This window comes from Thamnophis elegans, chromosome 10 (assembly GCF_009769535.1).
Source record: "Thamnophis elegans isolate rThaEle1 chromosome 10, rThaEle1.pri, whole genome shotgun sequence".
NCBI classification, from domain to species: Eukaryota; Metazoa; Chordata; class Lepidosauria; order Squamata; family Colubridae; genus Thamnophis; species Thamnophis elegans.
The window spans coordinates 11,001,717-11,028,958 of NC_045550.1; the positions used below are offsets into that span (position 1 = coordinate 11,001,717).

Sequence of the window (27,242 nt, forward strand, 5' to 3'; positions counted from 1 at the left end):
AACACTGGCTTAAAGAGCCCTTTGGAAATCGAATCGGCGTCCGAGGAACGAACCAGCAGCAGTGAGCATGAATGACGTCAAAAGCCGAGGGAGGGGGGGACGATCCCGCGATCGCGAAAAAGACCTCCACGTGGGTGACTTTGCCGACGTTTCCCGGAACCAGCCGCTTTCCGGCGCAGCCGTCCGAGCGTGATGGATTTGAATTTGCAGTTTTGGAGGAACGAGGGTCGAGTACGGTTCTCTGCAAAGCGTTGCGCCGCGGTCGCAAAGGGGCGGGGAGTCAACTTTCTAGTGCAGCCTGGAAGGGGAAAAAAGAGCCGGGCGGGGATTGTGGGTGTGGGGGGAAGCGAGGCTTTGCTCTCGGCTGGCGTGGGGGAAAGGGCGATCGGAGGATTCAATGGCTTCGCCCTCGCCCTGCAGCCCTTTCTGCCCGGGGAATGTGGAAATTGAGATGCAGGGGGTGGTGGAGTGGAAGGCGTGATTTATTCGATCCGGCAAAATACACAAGCAAACGTTTTAAAACTAGTGTTGAAAGAAATGTCCTTCTGGGTTCAGCTCCAAGTGGGGGAAAAGACACTGGAGACATGGAGGCTGCTTGGAAAGATGGTTTATTGTTGGACAGGGCCACATGGCTTGAGCCCTGAACAGAAAAGGTGATCCCATGCTTCAATGTTGGTGGAGAAGAAGAGAAGGGCTGAAGGAGGGGCTTGCTAGGCTTTTTATACCCTGTTTAGTCCCACCTCTCTGTTTCCTGTTCCTGTGTAAGAAATGTATTCTGATTGGTTGTCAGACTCCCATGGGGCCATGCAGGGGCAACTCTCTAGGCTGTGTTTTGAATCCAGATTTGGTTGAGTTCTCAGATGCCATGAGGTCATTTGAGTAAAGGGCCAATAATATCACCCCTTTACTCCCATCCCCCCCTGGGGCTGCAGTGGAGAAGTCTTTATTATGTAAAGTGGACTAGCTTGGCCTTCTTAATGGCCTATTAACAGTGGGGATGGGCAGGAAGCTACAGGCAACTATTCGGTCTTTTAAAACATGTTTCTTTCTTTTCACATCCAGAGAAATATTCTGCCTTTTCAATATTTCCTAGGATATTTCATTTTTCTGGGAGAGGGCTGGATGATAACTTCCCACAATAGGAAGGAAAAGCAGCACTGCAAGAAGTATGACATTCCCATTTCAGAACACTCAGCAATTATTAAATCCAGCGTGATAAAAAATATAGTGTAATAAATGAGGGCGTGCTAGATATATTAAACTAAAGTCTACTCGGAAGTAAGTCATTGGGGCTTACATGCTTTTTAATGGATATAGTATTGCACCCTTCATATCTGGATTAAATGGCATTTGCATGATGCCACAGCCACAAAGCCTTTCAACTTTCCTACTTTTGAGTGGGCATAATCTCTGTGCCCTAAAGAAAAGGGATACTCTTTGATTGTATCTGAAAAGTTGGTCCTGAAAGCCATACAGTTAATTTTAACTGCTTTGCAGAATTCTTTGCCCTCTGCTGCAAATATTTGGAAGCAGAAGGAAAGGGAATGGTTTCCGGATTTGTTTGCTCTTAAGTGAAATCTATAAGCATTTAGGCTGAGAAAACCAAAACAAACAACCCAAATATTTGGGTTGTACTACAGGAATCCTGAAATGAGTTTCTGTGTTGCCTGCTATAGCTCTTATCAAGACAATAGGAGAAAGAAATGGACGCCCAATGCCTTCAACTCTGAGATACAGTAATTGTATTCTAAGCTCTGGGTTACCCTCTGGATAACAGTCCGACATTTGGGGTTCTCCTCCTTGCCCAGTTGATTTTCAGTAAAACTAGTAGAATTGTAAAACAGGGTTAATAGAAATGACTTTTATATTAGCTTGTTTTTGCAAGTAACACTATAGTAAAAGTTGATAAGCTTAGTGTTTTCCCATTAAAAACAACCCATTTCCCCATGCTCACAAAACAGATAAGGATGAAAGAATATTTTAGCACCAGCTTTCAGCACATATCACCCCCTTATTCCAAAATACACCCATCCTGCAGTTAATTTTTCTTGTCAAAAGGATGTGATTCTTTATTTGAGTTATTAAGTTTCCATTGAATCACATACCAGAAAGATCAGGCATGAAGTTTCAAAGGATTGTGGAGTATGCTTTTCATGGGTGACTATGATAACTTGACTATGCTGGGTGTATTGTTTAATCAAAAAAGCACAGGTCATGGAGAGCAACTTCGGCTTTGGTGTGTGGATAAAACTTGGGTTTATGTTATTGGGCAATTTTGACTAATTTCAGTATCACTGCAAAAATATATATTCGAGCTCAGGTATCTTTTAAATCTCTTTCTCTAGACTTTTTACGAAAGGTTGAAGCACTGGGTAGATATTTTGGACCCCTTTGTCATATTTACACCTGAGGTAAGAAACCTAAACTTTGGATATTGAAACTTGAAAGTCAGCTATAAAGCATTTCTGTGGGCGTGTTCATATGGCATTAAAAATTTTACAGGCAAGTCTCTTGTTTACTGATTGCCTTATTATCAACCATTTGAAATCATGCTAAAAAAAAAAGAGTCGCTTGGATTGAAATGGCTGGCTACAAAAGTTGAATAAATGACAACTTTGTGATCAATCTTTGCATTTATGACCATCACAGCATTTCACAGTCACATTTGTGTTTCACAGCTGACTTATCATAAGCAAGTTAATAGTGAATGAGGAAGTAAAATGTAAATTGGAGTCACAGAGCTTAATGATGGAGTGCAAGTCCCAATTGTGATCTCGGATTGAGGATTATCTCTAGATCAGGGGTGGTCAAATTTGCAACCCAGGGCCCGATGCATCACACACAGGCCACGCCTACCCTGGCTCTGCAAAGGCAAAAAACGCAACACATTGCAAAATGTCATGTGACGCAATCGAGTTTGACACTCATGCTCTAGATCAGTGTTTCTCAACCTTGGCAACTTGAAGATGTCCGGACTTCAACTCAAGCATTTGCTGGCTGGGGAATTCTGGGAGTTGAAGTCCAGACATCTTCAAGTTGCCAAGGTTGAGAAACACTGCTCTAGATGCTGCATCAGCTGAAGCCTCCTGGTCTTGTCTTCTTGGCTATTTTAAAGTAGCTAACTGAGCAACATTACTTTATCTGTTTGCTTTTTTCCTTCCGAACTCAAATCAAGGCAATTAATATTTTGTTCGGCATCAAAGCTACTATATAAAGGATGTGGGAAAATGAATGTTTTTCTAACCCTTAAAAAAAACACCATCTCCTTGCATGCGTGGGTATTGAATTGAATTGAATTGAATTTTATTATTTGTATGCCGCCCTTCTCCGGGAGGGACTCAGGGCGGCGAACAACTCAAAAGGGGAAAAGGGGAACATACAACAGAATACAAGTAATTAAAATAGCCAAGAATCACACAACCACACAAGTCGAGAGGGGAGGGGAACTCATCAACCCCAGGCCTGCCGGCAAAGCCAGGTTTTGACGGCTTTTCGGAAGGCCTGGAGACAGGTGAGGATCCAAATCCCTGCGGGGAGTTCGTTCCAGAGGGCCGGGGCTGCCACAGAGAAGGCCCTCCCCTGGGTAGTAGCCAGGTGGCATTGGCTGGTAGACGGAACCCGGAGGAGGCCAACCCTGTGCGATCTAATGGGTCTTTGGGAGGTAATTGGCAGCAGGCGGTCTGTCAAGTACCCAGATCCAATATCATGAAGGGCTTTATAAGTTACGACTAGCACTTTGAAGCGTATCCGGAGACTAATCGGTAACCAGTGCAGCTCGCGGAGGATAGGTGTAACGTGGGTGTACCGAGGTGCACCCACAATCGCTCGCGCGGGTAAATGGAAGAGTAAATTTTGAAAGTGGAGTAGTGAAATGTAGCTGCTGAAACAATTCCTGGCCATTCCTGTAAGCTGTTTCATTTCCCTGGAGCAACAGGAGCCATAAATTAGCCATTAGTTTGAGACCAGATATCACGCTAAACCATAGCTAGAGCAAATAAGTCAAGTGCAAGCCACAGTTTCAGACTGCATCATTAAGACAACCTTAATAGTGCGTATCATTTTCTCTATTCAGACAACATACAAAATGCAACCACAAGGGCCATGGAGTTGGAAGAATACAATCAGGCAGCTTGCATAAAAATGATCGTTAATGTAACATGCTTGTTATGTTTCCACAAGTTTCCAGCCACAGTAATATTATTTTAAAGAAAAAAATAATAATTTCAAAGTGTTATGACCTGTAATAACAAATATTTGAAAGAAAGCATTAACCCATGTATGTTGGCCTGGGATACACATAGAGCGAACCACTGCATTGCACCAAATTCAGGCTGTCACCAAAAAGAGCAATTCTGGTTGCTTTTAGCTTTGTATATCTCCAACCACCAGTGGAAAAGAAATGGTGATCTTCGATTCATTGTCAGTATATTGAAGGAAGTGTCAGCACCTCTTCATTGGGTAATTAGGAAAGAAGACCACGAGACTCCATAGGTAGAAATCAAGTGTACTTTTACTAATTAGAAATGATTAAAGGTGTAGCAAAGCGAAGACTGATTATTTAGGCGCGAAAGCGATTGATATATAGAATAACCCATTCCCCACCCCTTGGCATCCCAGTTACAGTCCAATCATAATTCTCCTAAGTGTCAGGTGTGAGATAACTTCAAAAGGCATCACTAAGATGGAATGTCGGTGCTGTTAGCCTTGGCGGGAACCTCCTCCGCATGCGTAATCCGACAGGCAGCGGAACTCCAGAATCTTCCTCCAGCACAATTAGTAAACCCCTCCCAAATACCATGCCCTCCCTCCCCGTTTCAATGGCAGCTGAAGCAGCAGCAAAGCAGAGGCTGACAGGAAGATTGAAACAGGTTCTCTGCATGAATACGTAAATGGTTTGGGATTGGACTGAATATGCTATGGTTAGATGACTCCTGACATCCTTCCTCCACTTGAAAAGTCTTGCAAATCGAATTGGACCAGCAGCTTTGGGAGAAAGACAGAGAAGCCTTCCCCTGATGCTTTCTTCTGGATCTATTTGTGTCCTAGAAGGTGCTCTCTGAGTTTCTCCTTTCACCGTCCACTTAACCTGTGAGAGTTGAGTAGAGAAAAACTATGCCCAATAATGGTTGATTATATTTTGTGTCGCAAAACACTCATGGAAAAAAATGATAACATCGCAAGAAAAGAAATGCTTATTTATAGAAGGAAAAAAAAACACCCCCAGTTTATTTCCATTTTTCTTGTAAATACAGGCGGACATTAATGCATCGAGAGATCTTTTACTGAATAGTGGAGAAAATGTAATGTCTTCACAAGATAAAAAGGTACAGTGATGTTTTGAACATATTTGTATATTACGGTGCATTCTAGTGTGCAAAAATGATTTTAAGTTTCTCGTTGTTGTGTCCTGATACCTAGGCCTGAAACCTGAGGTACGGATAGAGGAATTGATTTCGTAATTGCCTTCATTTTGATCCCAGCTCTCCCCAAGAGAGGCTAAACACTGGCTTTGTTTGTGTGATACTGTCTGTAAAGTAGTCATGCATTGATGCTCCTGAACACATTTCTAGTGTGACATCAGTAATTACCCCTGTCCCATGACAGCCACACTTGGAACATACTGGTCTGAAAAGAAGCCTGTTAATGTGAGCAGTTTTTGTATGTAATAGTTCTGTATAATTTATTTATTTATTATTTATTTTATTAAATATTTTTATATGCCGCCCAATCCCGAAGGACTCCGGGAGGTTTACAAAAAATAAGAGAAAAAAAACACATAATGAGAAAAGAAACAGTTTAAAAACAGCAACACCCTCATACATTCCTTCTAATCGGGGCTGGACCTCAACAGGGAGGTCAACAGCCCCAGGCCTGCAAGAACAGCCAAGTTTTTACAGCTTTCCTGAAGGCCATGAGAGTGGGAATGGTCCGGATCTCCGGGGGTAGCTGGTTCCAGAGAGTCGGAGCAGCCACAGAGAAGGCTCTCCTCCGAGGGCCCGCCAGCCGACACTGTCTGGCTGACGTCATCTGAAGGAGGCCCAATCTGTAGGATCTTACTGATAATCATGTATCTCAGTGGTGTGCAGTCTCTCAAAGTGTGGACAACAGGAACTAGTTCACTACTTCAACAGAAATAACATGAGTAGAATTTCTATTGTATCTCCAATCTTTTTGACACCAGGGACTGATTTTGTGGGAAACAATTTTTCCACAGACTGGGGGAGAGGGAGTTTGTGTGCTATCTAGATCCTGCACATGAACAGATGAGCTTCGCTTGCTTGCATGGCCCTGTTCCTAACAGCCATGGATCGGTAGAGGTACGTGGCCCAGCTGTTGGGAACCCCTGTTCTATAGAGCCTGTTCCGTTTCCACTCATAGAAGTCCATAGGTATGAATAAGTGTATCCTAATGTATAAAGATCAAATATATGCTGAAAAGGAAATAGAAGCATATAAAGTTTGGGGGAGCCATAAATACTGACAGAACCACAAAGTCACCTTGTAAGAGAGATGGGTGGGAAAAAAATTAATTAAAAACAACAACAACATATGTTTGTTAGTTTTAAAAGGATGCCATAAAAGAGTGACTGTAATCACACATCACAGCAAGCCAGTAATGCTGGCTAATGTAGGCTTATTTATTCCTAATAATATAAATAGATCAGCAAATCTTCAAATGATTTTCTTTAGATTGTGTTGCATCTGGAATCCTGATTGGGTCAGCCAATATATTCTAGCTTGCTCTTAGTTTATAGGGGCCAACAAATAAGGATCTTAGGTTTAGAACACAAGAAATTTATCTAAACACACTGACAACTGAAGTGAACAAACTGAGTACCAACCCAGAGCCGAGGTGGCACAGTGGTTAGGGTGCAGTACTGCAGGCCACTTTAGCTGACTGTTATTTGCAGTTCGGCGGTTCAAATCTCACCGGCTCAGGGTTGACTCAGCCTTCCATCCTTCCGAGGTGGGTAAAATGAGGATCTAGACTGTGGGGGCGATATGCTGACTCTGTAAACCGCTTAGAGAGGGCTGAAAGCCCTATGAAGCGGTATATAAGTCTAACTGCTATTGCTAACCCAGAATTCATTCATGACAAGCCAATTTTAATTAGTTCTGAACATATAGAACCTTATTACTTCTATGTATCATATATGTTGTGACCCAGCAGATGTCTGCTGTGAGTCTTTTCGGGATACAAGATTCATTATGCAGCTGGGGCCGGTTAGGGGCAGGTTTGGAGATAAAATGACGGATTTTGCCACGCCCTAGGAGTCAACGTTCCTTCGTGCGTTCCTTGTTTGGTACAACATTGCTTGATCATCAATCGTGATTTATGGAAGTTACACTTGGATAAGTGCTTTCTGTTTCTTGTAACCCTGATTCAAGGCTACACTTGGAGAAGTGCATTGCTTGTAAGAGTTGTTTTGTATTCTTTATCTCGTTAGAGACTGTATTTATGTTATTTTTGAGCTCGAAGCCAGTTTGAACTGAGAACTGATAAAGAAAGTTCCTTTTAAGTTTATTTGTCTTGCCGTCTATTAAGAGCCGTGAAGGCGGGACAGAACACATATATATCTATATTTTATGATCCTATGATTTAAATGTCACAATTTCTTTAGATGAGTTGAAATACAACTTGAATGAAGCTGTCAGATTAATAAAAGTAATCTAGGATATGGGTTATGATATGGCAAATTATGTGAAAAAGTGTTATCGAAGGACAAAACCCGCCACAACATTTTAAATAACCCATCAGTGGTCCTTGAAAAGCTAAACCATTCCCCAATATATATTCAGCTATAAAATAGTCTCTGACCTATTTCTAAAATACTCCTTTCCCATATTTTAGGTCAGAGAGGCCTGGAAAATAAGTCTGGTGAGTTTTCCTATTACATTTAAGAATTATTTTAACTTGTTCTTTTCATCTTTCAGTAGAGATGTCCCACAATCCTTTGGGATTATACATGTATTTTTTGTTTCCTCAGAGCTGTGTGAATTCCAGCACTGGTGATACAATTCCATTCTACTTTAGAGGAGGAGGTCAGTTTCAAATATCATTTTATTGTAATTTGAACTCAGTTTTTTTACAGTAATTGTTTCCTTATTTGATCACCCACTTTCCATTCAGAAATTCAAGGAACTGTATATAAGCCCCTTCTTCTTATTTTATCCCTTAACCACCAGCCTGAGGAAAGTGATGAGTCTAGCAGCAGATTTGGAGCGCTATGATTGATGATGGATTTTAATCTAAGTCTTCCCATTTATAGTCCATTACCTTAATCACTTCCTCATGCTGTTATTACCTGTGTTTCCCCTAAAATAAGACCAGGTCTTATTTTCTTTTTGGGGTTAGGTCTTTTTTTTCAAGTGCAGGAGGCGATGAGTGTGGTCACTTCATGGCTGCTCGGCCCCTTAACTGCAGTCCGCAGATCAGCTGAAGCAGCGAGGGTCGGGAGTTCTGTTCTCTTTGAGTGCCCGGAGATGAAACCCTTTCAAACAGTGTTGCCTGCAATTCTTGTTACTCCTCTCCGTCATTTCTCTCCCTCCCTCCCTTCTCTCTTTCTGTCTCTTTCTCTCTCTCTCTCAGACAAACACATACACACAGACATTTGATTGCTTGAAAGGCACAGGCTGCACTTTGCTTCAATCGTAAGCAAACGCTTCTCACAATCTTCCAGAGTTGCCTGCCGATCATCCTTTTCTCAAGCATCAGCAGCCAGGTAGAGGCGGTGGGGAAGAGGGGGAGAGATCTGATTCCGACGGGCCGCATGGCTTTTTGGCTCATTGTAGCAGCAGCCTGAACAACACCCAAGCTCCAGGCTTGGCGGAGCGCAAACCATGGTCGCAGCCTGCTCCAGAGCCAGAGGTTAGCTGCAGAAGGGGCCCTGCAAGGTTGCCTGGCACCATGGGCAGGGCTGGGGCTAGCAAGAGTGCACCGGAAACATCTCCAGGCACCAGGGAGACAGAACTCCTGACCCTTGCGGGATCAGTTGATCTGTTGGTTGTGGTAAAGGGGCAGTGGTGGGTTCCAGATCCCGTTCCAACTAGTGCGGTTGGAACGGGCCCGGCGCAATGCGCATGTGTCTTAGCGCCTCCGTGAGCCTCTGCGATGCTCCAGCTGCTCCACGGAGCATTGCGCAGGCGCTGTATGCGCCATGCGCGGAAGCCTTAAAAGACAGGTATCCGGTGCTCCTGGCAGGCTCCGGTATGCTCGTACCGGGGCATACCGCCTGTAACCCACCACTGTTAAGGGGCCAAGCAGCCATGAGGGAATAATTTTTAAGGCTTCCTTGTCAATTTTTAAATCTTTGAGCTTAGCAATATTTGTCTTGTTAGGACTTGTTTCCAACATGTAGGAATGTGGATAAAATTAATTGAAATTCTGTTGCATTTTTGAAGCAATTAATTCCTAGAGTACAATTTTACCTTGTTTTAAATAATTGACAACTGCTAAAACTGCCATTGCTTATTTAGCATCACTAATTTTCTAAAGTAATGAAGTATAAAATTCCAAAAAATCCACAAGGCTCCATAATTCATTTTATTTCTACATACAGGTAGTCCTTGACTTACAACAGTTCATTTAGTGACCACTCAAAGTTACAATGGCACTGAAAAAAGTGACTTATGACCATTTTTTCGCACTAATGATTGTTGCAGCATTCCCATGGACATGTGATTTACATGTGGTTTGGCAAACAAGGAATAAACAAACCAACACATAGTTCAAAGTGTAGATTGTACACTAGAGTGAATTGAATTTAGAGCTACTGCTGAGTGCTCCCCTCCACCATTTAAGTGGCTCCTCCCCAGTGATGGGTTGCAGGAGGTACGCCCCTATACGGGCGTACCGGAGCCTGCTGGGAGCACCGGGTACCGTTCCGGTACGGTGCTCCGGAGGGCCCACCCGCCTAGCGTCCTTACCTGTATTTGAGCTCTTTGGTGCTTCCATGCACACACACAGAGGGTATGGCGCCTGCACGGCTCTGCCGAACAGCTGGAGCATTGCAGGAGGTAAGGATGCATGCACACATTCATGTGGTGGCCGCAGGGCCCCATTTCACCGTACCGGTTGCACCGGGATCTGGAACCCACCACTACTCGTCCCCACCCCCTTGGCACGCCCCCAACAGCTACTGCAGGCTTAATTGAAAAGTAGGCTTGTCCCACGCACAGATGCTGAAAGCAGCTCAATTCTCAGGCTCCGAATCCAAACAATAGTTCAAGCTATCAGCTGGGAGTCGGGTGTCTGGCGCAACGGTAGAACAATCCCCTCCTGCGTGCAGGTACTCGGTCTCCCGTCGGTCTCCCCGAGTGAATGGCGCATGGTTCATATTTATGACGGTTGCAAGTGTCTTGGAGTTATGTGATCCCCTTTTGTGACCTTCTGGCAAGCAAAGTCAAGGGGGAAAGCAGATTCACTTAACAACTGTGTTACTAATTTAACAACTGCAGTGATTCACTTAACAACTCTGGCAAGAGAAGTCATAAAATGGGACAAAACTCAGTTAACAGATATCTCACTTAGCAACATAAATTCTGGGCTCAATTATGGTTGTATGTTGAGGACTACCTGAAGTGCCTAATTTATCATTACTGTATATGTTGACATTTTTATATTTCTATCAGTCCCTTAGATGGACTGGTTCAACAAATTTGCTAACTGGACAGTTTTCTTTCTCTCTTTCAAAGGTTTTGTGTTTATTTCTGCTTCATTGGTGAGTAACAATGAAAGTTTTCAGAATACACAGTATGTATTGGAGTTTTAAAATGAATAAAAATATAAATCTCGATACTATTGTACTAATTGTTCCATTTTTTAATTGGACTCAACTTAGTCAATATAATCTGCATGCAGTGTTTCAGTGCAGAGATAACACATATTGCCAACAATTTCTGGAGAGCAAACTGGTCTTTGCACCAGTATAGTCCAAATTGGCCACAAAAGAAGGCGATACTGCTTCCTGTGGGAGGAGCCTGTCGCCGAGGAGCTCAACGGAGCCCCTCTTAGAGTTCTGGTCTGTATATCTAATTAAGATCAATAGATATCATCCCTTTCTGGCAGAAAGGGACAGGCAGCAGCTCAGGTGTTAGGATTTATTCGTAGTTCACAGCCCTTTTCCTTTTTTTTTGGGCTGCGAACAGAGAATAGATCCAGCGTAACTGAGCTCTTATCTCCAGCCAGTTCTTCGCAGCTGCCTTTTTGCAGCCCCAGACAGCCGACTCCCACACTCAGGACAATGATAAATTGTTTTTAAGATAATACGAGCGGGTCTCACTTCTGTGATGTGTTTTTTTTTTTAACTATCTAAACACCAGCCTTGTTCTTCCTTTGAACTTCTCTGCGCAATTGGGATACAAAATGGCGTTTTTACTGTGTTGGTGATTGATGACGTAATTAACTGGCTTTATTTCCCCGGAGACCGCTACTCATTAATGAGCAAAATCTACAAATAACTTATTGAGAACTGACCAGCTGAAGGCACTGTTTATCTGTCTACTCTCAGATTTTATCTATAATGTCTCCCAGGTCTAAACAGGCAAAAAAATCCTCCCCCCTCGTACTTAAAGAACTTGTTACCAAATCGCTGCCTTTGTCTCCTACGCCATCTACTGGAGATTCTTTGACACAGGAGCTTCTCTTTCAAATAATTAATGACTTTAGAAAAGAAATTAAAGAATTTGTGTTGGATTTATGCGATAAAATACAGACCAAAATTGCTCAAATAAATGCGAATATGTTTGAAGTTACGTCTACTTTAACAGATTATATTGAAGAAATGGAGACGAAATTGGAAACTTTGGAGGGGGCTAATTTTAATTTGACTTCTAATATTCAAGCTTTACAACAAGAGATTATTAATAATCAAACACAACTTACAATGATAAATTATAACAGAAAGGCGTTTGCAATAAGAGTCAGAGGACTGCCTGAAAAGAAAGGAGAAAATTTGAAACAGACTTTTGTAGAAGCTTTCAGCCAAGTGGTGGGAGGTCCGGGACTTAATTTTGATTGGAATATTCGAAAAATCTATCGCCAAAATTCGCATGTAGCAGAGCAACGACAGCTCCCAAGAGACATAATTATATATTTTTTCACAAGAGAATCCAGAAATGCGATCTCACAAAAGTTTTATAATAGCAGGCTCCGAATCGATGGCCACGATTTGTTCGTCTTTAAAGATATCCCGCTTCAGATGCTGCAAGCAAGGAGAGGCTATACTTTTTTAACCCAAGAACTTAGAAATCGTCAAATAAAGTATAAATGGGAAGCTCCAGTTGGAATCACAGTTACATTTGAAAATCAAAGATTTCGTATTAATTCTGTTTCGGAAGCTCGGGATTTTTATTATAAAACTCTGAAGGCGGGGCTTCTTGACTCACTCGGAAGCGCGGAAGGACAAGGTGAAGGAAAGATAAGCAGCAAGTCACTTGGTTACAAGAAGGAGGGAGTTGTTCTCCCCCTACTGGAGAGGCAGAAGAGCGGAAACTGAGGATTTAGTCATATTTTCAAAGCAGCGGGACACGTGGTTATAAGGCAGAGGGTTGCCTTTTCTTTCCGGAAGGGCAGAAGAGTAAAGAATATAGACCCAGCGACGTCTTTAAAATATTTTCTAAGCTTTTGGACTGATTAAAACTTTAGGATTTCTGTTTGGTATGAAATGGTAAAGCTGTGTACTGATGAGGAATGGAAAGAAGCATTGCTTATTCTAGACAGATATTATACGGGACTTTTACAAGACTTATTTGAATTTCAATCCAAACTGCGCATGAAGTGTTTTCTGTGAGGAAAGCGGGGACTAAGATTTATTTGAATTGCGGTTTGGGATGAATGGAGTTGGGAAGACTGGGGCAGAAAGGAAGGTGGAGCGGAATATTGATGAAGGGATCTTGGGATTGAACGAACTGGTATGGATTTTGGGCACACATTTTATGAATTTACATGTTTGAAGTATAACATAAAAAGCTCAGGATTTTAAAGTGAAGAGCGAGATCCTAATCTTATGCAATTTGGGCTTGGGAGGAATGGAGACGTGAAACGAAGGATAGGAAGATGAGTAGCGAAAGTATGAAGATAAATTGATTTTTGTATAAACTAATATTTGAATATAAGGTTAAGAAAGGCTATCTGGAGAGTCTACAGGAAGATGGGGGTAAATATCAAAGAAGTAAGGGACGAGGACAAAATATAAATGGAATGATTCACACTGTTTAAATTTTAAGAATGATGGGAGGCTGAGCATAATGCAAAAGATTTTTCAATTTTTTTTTTTAATTTACTTTTTTGTTTTTCTTTTTTTTTCTTTTTCGGAGTGTTCTTTTTATTTTATTTTCATTATTATTGTTAATAAGATATTTTGAAGGTGAATGGTACTGAACTGTGCCGGGTGTGTGACCTGGGAAGTCGGAGGGGGTTAGGGAGGGGGGTTCATTGGGGGTGGGTGGGTGGGTGGAGATATAGTTTCAATATATAGAATAAGAAGAATACACTTGTATACTGTTGTTCCTTATCTTTTCTTTTTATTTTTCTCTTTTTTTTTCTTATTGCTTTTTTCCTTTCTTTTTTCTTTTTGGCGTAAGGAATAGAGAAATGCACCATAGTGAGAAGTAGAGGAAAGGAAGAGGGAGAAGTAAGGAGGGAGGAAGAGGGGAATGTAAGTAGGATGAGAGGGGAAGGAGGGTGAGGAAGGCGAGAAAGGAAGATAGGAGGGGAAAGGGAAGTAGGAGGGGTGATCGTTGGAGGGAGAAAGGAAAGTTGGAGGGGGAGAAGAAGGGGTGTATGAAAGTGATAGGTTGGGTTTATGAGTTGTGTTTAGGTTGGGGTTTTTTTTTTCTTACTATTATATTATTATTATTGCAAATATCCAGTATATAAGTGAATGTACAAAATTGAAAATGAAAATGAATAAAACATTTAATTAAAAAAAAAAAAAAAAAAAAGAAGGCGATACTGGAAATTTCTGAGTCCCCTTCGATTCACAGGACACAACACTTCTTAAGAAAAGATCCAATTTCCTCCTAAGTAGCCCAGTGCTACTCACATAACACAAAATGTTGATAGGTGGAAAGGAGAAGGAAACAGATGACTGGGAGACACTCAATGAAATCAACAAATATAAACGAGGAATAAAATTGGGTGGGAGGGAAAATAAAACAAAATCTTAGATGAAAGAAGAGGTGAGATAAAAAAGGACCTGAGGGCTGATAAAACTATTTCATTCGATAGATTACTCATTTGTAGTACATATTGGGAATGTACTTTAAAGCATTTTCAGGTATAAATGTTGAATTGCTCTCTAAATATTGAAGTTTTTTTTATTTTATGGTAGCCAGGATTGAACACAAGGACATTCAGCCTCCAAGGACTCTAAAGTAGATACAAAACATTACAGGTCCATTGTGCATACATATGTTGATTTGCATGAATGTACAGATGAAGCAGCTTTGTAAATGTAGGAGGTTTTTTTTTGTTTTTTATTGTGCATGAACAGAGTTTTATGAAGATTATTGCGATGTGTGAGCTGCTATAATCCTGGATTAATTTATGTTATCGCAAAAAATATGGAAGCCAAAATACTGTTTGAATGCTTTTAAAGGCAGTGGTAAAGTAATATGTCTGGCAGAGTAAAGTGGTGTTACCAATAGAAGACATGGTATGTTCAAGCTACTCATTGATTCCAGATGCTTCTTTAGATTCTATTGCCTGGAAGTGAAGTGGCCTGGGAGCAGTTACCACACATGGGATCCATGGTGCCAGTGGCAAATTTAGATTTGGGCTGGGTGTTTGCTTCTGGAACTATATGATGCTACTATAAAAACTGGATGTTTGCTTATGGAACTATATGGCGGTATTGTAGCAAATTATAAAATGATCTGCTAGTATAGTTATGTATCTTTGCAATATTGTCCAGATGTGTTTTCCGTGTAATCTATTCACAGGCTGCAGTTGCTTCCCTACCATACAGATCATTTTTGTCATCTTTTGCCCGGCAGGTACTGGCCAAACCATTCACTTTTATTAATTTGTTTAGATTAATTTATTAGCTCATATTGATATTATGCATTTGTAATCTGAAATTTTACAGTTTGTTTTCCATGCGTATATTGGTGGATTCAGTTTGGCAAACAGGAATTCCATAAAAATGCCAATGGAGAATGGTGAGAAAATTGTAAGTATATGTGGCAGATTGCAACAGATTTTTTTTTCCAGTGTAGAGAATAGGTGTATTTTCATGGTGTCACATTTTTTGTTTACAGGAATTTCCATGGAAACAAGCATTTCTCTCTGGTGGGAGCACCCCAGGTTTGGCCTTGTTAGGAGTATGTATTGCCAATTTCTGTCTAAGTTTTGTTTTACAATTATGCTTTTCTTTCAAGGAAAAGTTGCATGGATTCATGTTTGGAATTATTTGTAAATTTATAGAAGGTGCTGGTAATGTGATCTAAAGGTTTTCCAACATTTTATTTATTTATTTTATTTTTGAATAGACACAAACAAACAAGACACAACAAACACCATAAAAATATATTCCATTACAAATTATAAAAAAGTGTGTCAATTGGTTACAAAGAACTTTCGTGCATCCCTTCCACAGTCATCACCTATAATCCATATCAAATTATATATTTTACATCAAATATATTTATATATATTACTATCATCATACCTCATCCTTCATATGACTATAGTTGTTTTAACATCCCTTTATAACAAATAGTCCAAAATTCAAAGCAAAACCACATAATGGCATTCCATTGTCTATTTTCAATATCATCCAACAACATTCTATCTTTGTGAAATGTTCTAAATAAAAATTAATTATGTTTGATAACAAAGTTTCTAAACCTCCTTTCTTAATAACTGTTTACAATTTATATCCAATTTCAATATTATAAGCTTTCATACATAACTAAGTTTCAAAACTTCCTTTCATGGTCACCATTTAAAATTTATACCAAATTTCCTCTTGTCGAACCAATATATATGTATACATTATATCATTATCAATTATTTATCTAACTATATCCATGATCAATCCAATTTCAATATTATAGGCTTTCATACATAACAAAATTTCTAAACTTCCTTTCACGGTCACCATTTAAAAATTTATACCAAATTTTCTCTTGTCAAACCAATACATATGTATATATTATATCATTATCAATTATCTATCTAGATATATCAGTGACGTGCGGTGAGATTTATGGCTGGTGAGGCAAGCGGGCAAAAGCTATATCCATTATCACTTCATTTTTAACAGAATGCTCTAATTTTAACTATTTAGCTAGTATTTTGTTAATAGTTTTCATATCTCAACCTGTGTCTTTCCAGTAGTAGTACAATCTTATTTATTTTGCCTTATGTGGGATTAATCTTCTGGTTATTTCCTTAGTCAACTTTGTGTGGACTTCTCTTTGCACCTTGTTGCTTGTTGCATGTCTTATAAATTCTCGAATTGAAGTGCCAGAATATTCATGCAAGAGAGAGGGAGAGGCCATTTGCTTACAGACTTGAGTGGAAAAAGGTTGACAATCCCTGCTCTTATGGCTAAAAGAGACTGATGGTGGGCCAGATCCAGCTTCTGGGTGGTAGATTACTGACTCTTACTGTCAGCTTCTGCCTTGCTGTTGCTTCAGCTGCCATGAAACGGGGAGGGAGGGCTGGTATTTGGGAGGGGTTAATTGATGTGCTGGAGGAATGTTCTAGGATGTTCGAGTTGTTCGGATGGCGCATGCGTGAGAGCTTCCCGCTTAGACTAACGGCCTCGACATTCCATCTTCGTGATGCCTGTTTGAAGTTATCTCACACCTGACACTTGAAGGACTTATGATTGGCCTGATGCTATGATCTTAAGGGGTGGGGAATGGACTATTCTATATATCAATCGCTTTCGCGCCTAATTAAGTAGACTTTGCTTCGCAACTGCTCGCTTACCATTTATAATTAGTAAAAGTACTTTTGATTTCCAATCCATGGAATCTCTTAGTCTTTCTTTCCTAATTATGTAATGGAGTGAAGCTGACACTTACCATAAAGGCTGGGGGAACAATGTCATTAAAAGGGACAATGCTACTTTGACAGTTGTGTTTTCTGGTTTGGAAGACTAGAAGTTAAAGGGAAGAAGAAGCAACTAAACTTAATAAAAGTTTAAAATTTTTAGAACTTATTTGTAAGGAAAAGTGAATATGGGCTTGTTGAGATAGACATACTAAGGTCACCATGTCTAGATTGATAAACAGCAAGTGCTGGGAGAGCATGTACTAATAAAGAAAAAAGGGGAACAATCACCTTTTTCCCATGAAATAAAGCAAAATAACAATGCCATTGACCTCTCTCTCTCCATGTCTCCTTCTCCCTGTCTCCCTCCCCACCTCTCTCTATGACCTGTTGTTTTTAGTCTCTCCCACATTATCTTATAGAGCGTAAAAACTCACTAAATACTCCAGGCCATTTCTTCAGCAAGTTCATGGCAAGTGCTTTTTTTGGTGAGTAAATGTGTGACAGTTCTTTAAAACATTAGTTACTGGTGTTGCCTTATGTAATTTTTGCTGTGTTTTATCAGGTATAAACATTCTTTCAAATATAATATTTATGTTGTAAACATATTAATTTGAAAATGTAACCTGTTGTTTAAAAATTGTCCTTGTTTGAAAAAAAAACTATCGTATTTTTCGGAGTATAAGACGTACTGGAGTATAAGGCAATTTTTTTTAAAAAAGTAGGAAGTTAAATAGAGGGATAGAGAGGGAGAGAAAGAGAGAGAAATACAGTAGATAGGTAGGGAGAGAGAGAGTAGTTAGGTAGCTAAAGGGAGAGAGAGAGAAATAGAGAGAGATAGAGAGATAGAGAAATACAATAGGTAGGTAAGGGGAGAGAGAGAGTGCAGGTAGGTAGGTAGGTAGAAGGATAGAGAGAGAGAAATACAGTAGATAGGTAGGGAGGCAGAAAGTAGGTAGGGAGAAGGAGAGGGAGGGAGGGTTGGAGGGAAAGAGAGAGAGAGAGAAGGTAGGTAGGGAGATTTGGTTTTGGTTTGGTTTTATTGGTCTTGTATGCCGCCCACTCCTGAAGGACTCCGGGCGGCTTACAATAAAAAGGGAAGGGGGATAAATAAGACAATACAAAATTTAAAATACAACAACATTCACAATTAAAGTGGGGCTCGATACTTCAACAGATGTTTCCAGGTGTATTTATCCATGTGTTGGAGAAGGAAATTGCTGACAATATGCAGGACCTAAGACTTTCTTTCTGCTGGCACAGCACTTGATAAATGTAATTATCATCAATCAGTTAAAGTGCTTTCCAAATGGAAAAAAAAAGTTTTTGCACTCTGTAAGCCTCCCAAAAAATGCACCATTTTTCATGAAAACGGGCCCGTTTATTTTTAAAAGGCATGAATAGCCTTGGGGTGGGGGACTTACAGAGTGCTCCTGACGGGGGGGGCGGCAAAAACGAGCAAAAAACGGCCCATTTTTTGCTAAAACGGGCATATTTTTTTGTCAAAAAAATTGCATGCATAGCCTTATGGAGGCTTATAGAGTGCTGCTGAGGCCTGGGGAATAAAAAAGGCTGTTTTTTGCTCATTTCTGCCCTCCCCAGCCCCCACAAGCTCTCTGAAAGCCTCCATAAGGGTATGCATGACATTTTTGTGAAGGGGCGGGGCTTCAGGAGGCAAAAATGCTGTGTTCGATGTATAAGACGCACCCAGATTTTCAGCCTCTTTTTTGAGGCAAAAAGGCACCAGAGGTTCACTTTGTTGTTTTATTATCATTTGTTTAATAAGTCTCGTGCTAGGGAAAAAAAACACATTTTTAAATTTTATGTAGATTCTAAATACTGGGCATATTTCTTAGAGATGTTCCTTTAATACAAAGCAATCATTAACAATTTTGTTCATATTATCCCTAAATGTGATAATAGCAGAGCAAGACCAAATAATATGAAGTAATATCATTAGTCCTGGATTTAACTCTAAATCTTAATCTTTGCTTGATAAAAGTATAAAATTGGTCTTTGCCAAGAAAGTGATTTTCAAGTATTTTTGCAGCCTTTCAGGTATAAAAATCCTGTTGATTGGTAAAATATAAGATAACGATTCCAGCCCAACCTATTTTTATTACTAATAAAGAACCAAATATGTTTAGGCAGAGGCTTAACACGTTTTACGGGACTGCCATCGTTTGGCCATCCTACAAAAGATTGTCCTTCTTTTATCCAAACTTCTTTGATTTCCTCCTGAAGTTCAATGACAAGAAATTTTAACTATTATGTGGAATTGATAACATAATTTGAAAGGCTAGACTCCAATTTTTCATTCAAGTAGTTATCCTAAATATATGAAATAAATATAGTACACTCTCCTTGAAATAACTAGTTACAGGTTGTTCACACGTCCATTAGTTTCAAACTCCCAATTGTTTCAATTCCCAGTTTTTTCCGATAAAAGGGGAGGGGGCTTTCATTTAATTCAAGCATATCTAATTATTTAATGGCAAGCTTATCAGAATTTCCAATAATTAGTATCTGTTTTTTATACATTATTGTACATCACATACATCATATATATAAGATTTTTACAACCCCTGGTAAGCCCCAATTATGGGAGGAAGCTAACTGCTTCCATCATCTGTTCATCGGCTCGTCACAAGAGTCCATCACGACAGAAACCCAATATTTTTACTGTTGCCTTTGTTATATTTGTGTGTTTTATTTTTTTTAATTTGTGCTGATAAATAAATAAAGGGAGACTAGTATAGATCTATTTCAAGCTATTTAGCTCTCATCAGCTAGCCAGTTCAAATCCCAGTAAGGGTATGGATAGCTGATGAGAGCTAAATAGCTTGAAATAAATCTATACTAGTCTCCCTTTATTTATCAGCACAAAAAAACAAACAAACAAACAAACATACATACATACATACATACATACATACATATTTTTAAAACTGATGCAGAAAATTATGAAGAAAATTAGAATACTAGAAAATTCTGCCAATTTGGCTGAAGTTTCAGTATGAGCCAAGTAAACACTAAAAACTAAACTTTCAGCAGTTTCTGCATAAGCCAACTGATAATTTCTGGAAGAGACTCCCAACAATTGCAGCAGAATTTAAGCAGTGTTTAATTCTACAATGTCTGAACAGTTAAGTCACTGTTCTGCTTTGCTAATATAAATGCTATCATATGAATTGAGAGTTAGGGCTAATAATCCTTGTTTACATTTCTCACTGTGCCTGATCTCCTCTGTTTGCTGCAGGTGTTCTCTGTGCATGCAATGTGTTCGCAGTCAGGAACTTGGAACGTGAGAAAGGGATTAAGGTCATGGGTAGCACGGGTGAAGTTATTGGAATGTCTCAAGTCGCAGGGAAAAAAGTAAGTGAAGGAACATATGTTTGCCCTGGCTTGGTTTCCCCTGTTCTGTTCCATTTGAACAAAACACTTCTATGCTCAAATAAATTAAACCATCAGAGGGATATTAGCCATTTAGAAGGAAAGCCTATCAAAAGCTATTATGACAGCTATGCATTACTTCTATTAAAGGAAGCAATAGATAGTTTGAGCTACTGGAAATAGAAGTGGAAAAATGTGATTATTCTTGTGTCTTGCTTCTGTGTTTTGATTTGGCTCTTGGATTAGACAGGCTTTTGATCTGATCCAGCATGATTATTATTTTTTTGTTCAAAATTTCTGTATTTTACATTTACATTTAGTGGCATTCTCCCAATTACTTATTTACCAGAATTTCCTTATGAACATGAATTTGGTGTGTTTCTCCCTCCCCCCCAAAGGGGAAAATTTTGGTTTGGCCCTTTGTTTTATGGGGCTTCCCAGCCTCTATAATCATAATGTAAGACTAATTGCTTTGATTGTAGTTGTCCATTTGTTAAGTTCATACTGGCTTTGAAGTCTGGATTGTCTTGTATTGTGATTTTTTTCCCCATTTAGTTCTAAAGTCATTGTTTCCTTATATTATACTATGTGTGTGACATATAGCTCATCTAATGGAAACACATATTCTGGTAGCCCTCATTATGAAAAAAGGTGGCCTCAGCAGCATTTTAGTGGATTTATATTTAGGATAAAACTGGTTCTTTAACATTGATATGAGAGCCGAGGTGGCGCAGTGGTTAGGGTGCAGTACTGCAGGCCACTTTAGCTGACTGTGATCTGCAGTTCGGCTGTTCAAATCTCACCGGCTCAAGGTTGACTCAGCCTTCCATCCTTCCGAGGTGGGTGAAATGAGGACCCAGACTGTGGGGGCAATATGCTGACTCAATTTGCTAAAAAAATTGTAAACCGCTTAGAGAGGGCTGAAAGCCCTATGAAGCGGTATATAAGTCTAATAAATAAATAAATAAATATGTGCAACTCCTAATTCACATTTTGCTAAACTGACCGATGCGTTAAGTTTTGTGATACATCTACTTTGATTTTTAGTTCTACCAGCCACCCAGCAGCTCCAATAATTTGCCCATAATATTCAGCACTGGCCACCCTCTGATGCCAGATTAATCGGACATGCTGTGGCTTGTCAAGGCCGAAAACTTTAAAATTATGGCATCCAGATTCATGAAAATGCAAGCGCTTGAGAGATTTGAATATATTGTGATTCTGACTTTCTTTTGTATGCGTATCTGTTCCCCCCCCCCCCCCTCCTTCTGCACAGGCTGTAAGAGAAACAGCATTATCCCGGGGTATACTCTTTGGTCTGCCAATGATTATTTCTGAAACTACTGTGTATCTCATAAATCGGTAAGATAAATATATTTCCTCAACCAAATTAGCAGGAAAAATACCTATTATCAATAATGAAATAATATCATAACAGGGAAAGTATAACCTTCTGTTAGCCCATCTTGAACATGGGGCAATTATTTCTTAGTGAGATTTGAACTGGCTGCTGATTCTTCTTGTCTAGAAGAATTCAGGACCAAATAAGGTCTTTTATAATGGTTTACAGAATCTGAATACCCCTGAATGCTCCAGGAAATTTTTTAGAAACTGTGGCTATTAATTCTATTAAGATTGTGATCTCACTTTGGATTGATGCAACGAGAAGAGCAGAAGAGTGGAGAAGTCAATATATCTCAGGGTCAAATAACTTCTTAAGTTTCTTACTGTACTTTACTTTTTAAAATGAACTTTAAATCTTGTACTCATTTTCAAGGATTGATGATTTTATGAAGGTGATGTTTTATTGTTAGTTTCTTGTAATTTGTTGTAGAGTCTTCCAAGAAAAGAGTGATAAAAAAATTAAAGGGGACTTTCTCATTCTATACAAATTTTGTGGGGCTATAATTGGAACAATTATAGCCTAAAATCAGGGATTCTGTATGGTGAATTCAGAGTGACAAAGAAAAATGTTTATTCTAAAATGCTTTCTATATTTCATTATGTCCATGCTTTCAGAATGTCATACTGGACTCTGAATCTGAAAGAGTTTTTGCAGTTGTTCCCCCTCCCTCTGAAATTGTCAATATTTGGCAACCATCAAAGGAAATGTTAGGCTACAGATTATGATGATGTTAATCTTTGGTGAGATTCACAGCCTTTGGGGCTGGTTGGTAGCTCAACAGCTCGGGTCCTAACCAAGGACCTAGGAAGTGTTAAGGTAACGCTGGAGGATATAAGCTGTTCCAAGTAGAGTTGTTTTTTAAAATTATTACTATTATTATTATACTTTATTCATTAAATATGAAACTCAGTCAACAGAACATTCAAAAGGGTATCACAAATACCATTGACTTGTGCTAATGGTTGATACAGGTTGCTGCCAGTGTCCCAGGTATCAACCAAGTACCCGCTGAAAATATACAATGTTCTGAGCAGTGCAGTTTTTTGCATTTCTGCTGGTGTTATTGCAGGAAGCTGCAATTTGTTGATGTATCTAATAAAATTCTTGAACATGGTACCAAGTGCCCCGATGATATTGGTATTACTGTTACATGTTTCATCCATAGCCATGTAGTTTCAATGGCCAGGTCACGATATTTGGTGATTTTTTCTAGTTCTTTTTCTTCGACTCTGGCATCTCCTGGTATAGTGATATCAATAAACTGTATGCTTCGGTCCTTTACAAATGTGATATCTGTCGTGTTGTGTTCCAAATGATGATTTGCCTGTATTCGAAAGTCCCATAAGATCGTCACCTTCTCATTTTTGATAACTTTTTTCACTTTATATCCCCATGACTTTCTGGATACAGGCAAATCGTAGTTTTTACATAATGACCAATGGGTTAATTTAGCAACTCGGTCATGTCTAGCTTTGGAATCAGTTTGTGTGATTTTGCTGCCTTCACATATTAAATATGAAACAGTTTCAACTTTGTTCTTGCAAAGTCAGCAGTTTGTATCTTCGCTTTCATGGCATTAGTTTGTAGTTTATTATTATTATTACTATTATTACTATCATTACTATCATCATCATCATCATCAAAATCAAAATACTCCATTCCCAAGGAGTTGAAAGTTCAATGCCTTTTCTTTCATTTAGAATTTAGTATTGTCATCATCCCTATAGTGCTTGGAAGCCAAAATAACAAGAATAATTAAGGGTAAATCTAACTGTGTAAAGTTTCCTTGTATCCATCTAAGAGTCCAGGTTATCAATGGTTTTCTGGTTTCGGGGGAGCAGCTGCAAAAAAAAAAACCTGCACTGTTAAGTCAGTAATTCCAGACATCTTGAAGGTTTATCAGTGCCATGCTGTGTAATAACATGCCCTTACAATCTTTTGCAGCAGAAGAGTTTTCCCACAAAATTCAGTATTTTTGAGAGTGTTCCTGGTTTATTTTTTCTGTTGGTTAATACTGCCCATTTCACTGAGTTGGACTCCACAGTTAAGAGAGGTAAATCAGCATGTTTCATTTTCTTTGCCACTTTTGATAATCGGGTAGATCAAAGGGATAAATGGCATTGCAAATCAGCAAAAAATATAAACCTTGATGAGTAAAAATCAGAAAGATTATATTTGCTGGGTCGCCAAATAAAAAAGGGACATTTGTTAACTGGTGATGCAAGCATGGAAGTTCCCAGAAACTGTAAGGATTGGAGTTGGAATACAGGTAGTCCTTGACTTACAACCACAAATGAGCCCAAATTTTCTGTTGCTAAGAAAGACTTTTGTTAAGTGAGCTTTGCCCCATTTAAAAACTTTTCTTGTACAGTTCTTAAGTGAATCGCTGCAGTTGTTAAGTTAGTAACATATGGTGGTTGAGTGAACTTTGGCCCACTTTATGACCTTTCTTGCCATGGTTGGTAAACGAATCACTACAGTTGTTAAATTAGTAAAGCAGTTATTAAGTGAATCTGGCTTCCCCATTGACTTTGATTGTCAAAAAGTTACAAAAGGTGATCACATGACCCCGAGACACTGCAGCTGTCATGGATATGAATCAGTTGCTAAGCGTCTGAATTTGATCATGTGACCATGGGGATGCTACGACAGTCATGTTATAATCAGTCATAAGTCCCTGTTTTCAGTGCCGTTATAACTTTAAAGGTCCACTAAACTGTTGTAAATCAAGGACTACCTGCATGGAGATGTTCACAATTTCCAAAGTTTAATGTTTGTAGAGATAGAAATTTAACAGATAGGGGGCCAAAGTAACTTCCTTCAAAAAAGGAGGATGGAAAGCAGTGATGGGTTCCTACCGGTTCGGGCCAGTTTGGGCGAACTGGTAGTGGTTTGGCGGCCTGGGTCACTGGAACTGGCAGTGGCCCAGGCCTGCCACGCCCCTGAACCGGTTCTCCAGGTGGCTCCATAGGCACCGCTATCTTGGTTTTTTGCTTCTGTGCATGCGCTGAACAATTTTTATTGCACTGTGCATGTGCGCACAGCGTGTATCAAGCATGCATGCGCAAAGCACGCCCATGAGCAACTGGCAGTAGTGACTGCCAGAACCCACCCCCGATGGAAAGTATTTAGATAATTTTAGGAGTCTGAATGTAAGTGCAGTATGTAGCATATTACCATATTTTCCTAACATTTCTATTGATTTCAGAGGATTTGGGAGGTATTTCAGTGTAAGAGACAAGATTTTTAATATTGTTTGCCTACTCAATTGTCTTGTCTTTTGCATTACGCACTCTACATGGGGCTGAAGAGTGTTCGAAGACTACAGTTGGTCCAGAATGCAGCCATGCGAGCGATACTGGGTGTACCTAGATACACCCATGTTATACCCATCCTCCGCGAGCTGCACTGGCTCCCTGTTGGTCTCCGAACGCGCTTCAAGGTGCTAGTTGTTACTTTTAAAGCCCTACATGGTTTAGGACCTGGCTACCTGAGAGACCGCCTCCTGCCACATACCTCCCAACGACCAATAAGATCTCACAGGTTGGGCCTCCTCTGGGTGCCGTCGGCTGGACAATGCCGGCCGGCGGCCCCCCCGGGGGAGGGCCTTCTCTGTGGCTGCGCCGGCCCTGTGGAACGATCTACTCGTAGAGATCCGGACCCTTACCACTCTCTCGGCCTTCCGAAAAGCCACGAAGACCTGGCTGTTCCGGCAGGCCTGGGGCTGTTGATTAATGTCCAGCCCCACTTAGACAGAATGGATGGTGTGTAATTTTAACAACTGTATTTTTATTTTTTAATTCTTAAATGCTTTTTATCTTGTCTGTAAGCCGCCCAGAGTCCCATGGGAGTGGGCGGCATACAAATTTTATTAAATTTCAAATTACTAATTTAGAGACAGTAATGTGAGATTTTGATTAAATTGTAATACTTCCAAAATCCTATGATTTCTGTAACTCATGTCTTTGTACAGAAGTGGATCCAAGTGTTTAAAATAATCCAGTTAAGAAATTTAAAATGTTCTCTTATTTTTCAGATAAAGCGAAATGAGCTTGAGCCTCATCTTGTCTCTTCCACTGAAGAAACGACGTTTTTTTTTTATAGGGGAGTTTAATAATGGGGCACCTTGATGGCTTTCTAGGAGTGCCATTCTTGTAATGATGAAGCTGGCTTTTGTGCATAAAAGAGGAACTCTGGTAGTAAGGTGAAAGTTGGTCTGAAGTATTCTGAATCGACTGTAACAAAAAAACTAAAGCTAATTGGGGATGGGGTGGAGAATAATCATGTTCTTATAGATACTTCTCTGTACAGATAGGATTTGATTTTGTGATCTACTTATGTCCCAATAATAAAAAGGACGTTATTCAAAAAACAGACCACTTATCTAGAAATGCAAAATTGCATTGTGATCTGACTTCTATAGGTTATTTTTTTTAAATGGGAGGAGGAACATATGTGATAAAATGAGATGTTGGATTAGAACTGGGGACACTCGCATTCAAGGCTATTCTCTGCCAAGGAAAATCACTCTGTGATTTTCTGTTCCTACTTTCTTTCAGGCCAACATGTTCCTTTTGGAGAAGGAAGTTTTGTGTCTATTGTTTAGGACTTCTGGAGAAAAGACAGGAAATAAATAAAATAATTATATAGAATAAAGTCTGCCCTGCTCTGTATTCTTGTTCTTCTAATGGGCTAACCCTTAATTTAACTGATGACTAAGTCCCTATTACCGTCTGTAGCCCATTTCCCAGGATTGCTGTAAGTCTGGCGTAAAGCCCTCTCTTGGGAGTTCCCAATGCCAGAACCTATTTAAGGTGAGCAGATGTTAGCTAGGTGCTGCTACTTGTTATGACATAGAACAGGGCTGTCAAACTCGGGGCCCTCAGGCCAGATGCGTCATAGCAGTAGCAATAGCAGTTAGACTTATATACCGCTTCATAGGGCTTTCAGCCCTTTCTAAGCGGTTTACAGAGTCAGCATATTGCCCCCAACAACAATCTGGGTCCTCATTTTACCCACCTCGGAAGGATGGAAGGCTGAGTCAACCCTGAGCTGGTGAGATTTGAACAGCTGAACTGCAGAACTGCAGTCAGCTGAAGTAGCCTGCAGTGCTGCATTTAACCACTGCGCCACCTCGGCTCTTCATGCGCTGGCCATGCCCATTCCCGTTTTAGTGCAGGGTGAAAAAGTTCTGTTACATCACGTAATGATGCGAGTTTGATACCCCTGACATAGAACCACAGTTCCTTACAAAGAAGTCCCTTTCTTGTATACCCAAAACTGGAGCTAATTATTAAATGCATAAATCAACCTTTTTTAAAAAAAATATATGAATTTGTTTGCTCATCTCCTGTTTGGGTGGGTACAGTAGGGATTATGGCTTTGATTAAAACAGCCTTCTCCATCTTTCTAAGAGCTACCAAGTTGCCAGAATTTGTGT

General features: G+C 39.9%; 1 protein-coding gene across 3 annotated transcripts; it reads left to right on the forward strand.

The window, feature by feature from the left end:
• SFXN4 (sideroflexin 4) lies at window positions 1-26,725 on the forward strand. Of its 3 annotated transcripts, XM_032225716.1 has the most exons (14): window positions 2-231; window positions 2,346-2,411; window positions 5,253-5,324; window positions 7,852-7,878; window positions 7,988-8,042; window positions 10,695-10,720; window positions 14,943-14,996; window positions 15,089-15,172; window positions 15,261-15,323; window positions 17,405-17,492; window positions 20,264-20,379; window positions 21,674-21,759; window positions 23,747-23,855; window positions 25,839-26,725. In XM_032225716.1, the coding sequence occupies exons 1-14, from the start codon at window positions 193-195 to the stop codon at window positions 25,914-25,916; spliced, it is 963 nt and encodes a 320-aa protein (XP_032081607.1). In that variant the 5' UTR covers window positions 2-192; the 3' UTR covers window positions 25,917-26,725. The 3 variants fall into 3 exon arrangements, with proteins under 3 accessions (XP_032081608.1, XP_032081607.1, XP_032081609.1); XM_032225717.1 differs by lacking the exon at window positions 7,852-7,878 and having other exon boundaries at window positions 1-231; XM_032225718.1 differs by lacking the exon at window positions 14,943-14,996.
• Window positions 26,726-27,242: the final 517 nt, after the last annotated feature.

Excerpts from the sequence above, each read along its gene's own strand:
- SFXN4 (XM_032225716.1), top strand. The coding sequence starts at position 193 with ATGGATTTGAATTTGCAGTTTTGGAGGAACGAGGGTCGA. Across the intron at positions 7,879-7,987 it reads AGGCCTGGAAAATAAGTCTG|AGCTGTGTGAATTCCAGCAC; the intron begins GTGAGTTTTCCT and ends TTGTTTCCTCAG. Across the intron at positions 10,721-14,942 it reads TGTTTATTTCTGCTTCATTG|GCTGCAGTTGCTTCCCTACC; the intron begins GTGAGTAACAAT and ends ATCTATTCACAG.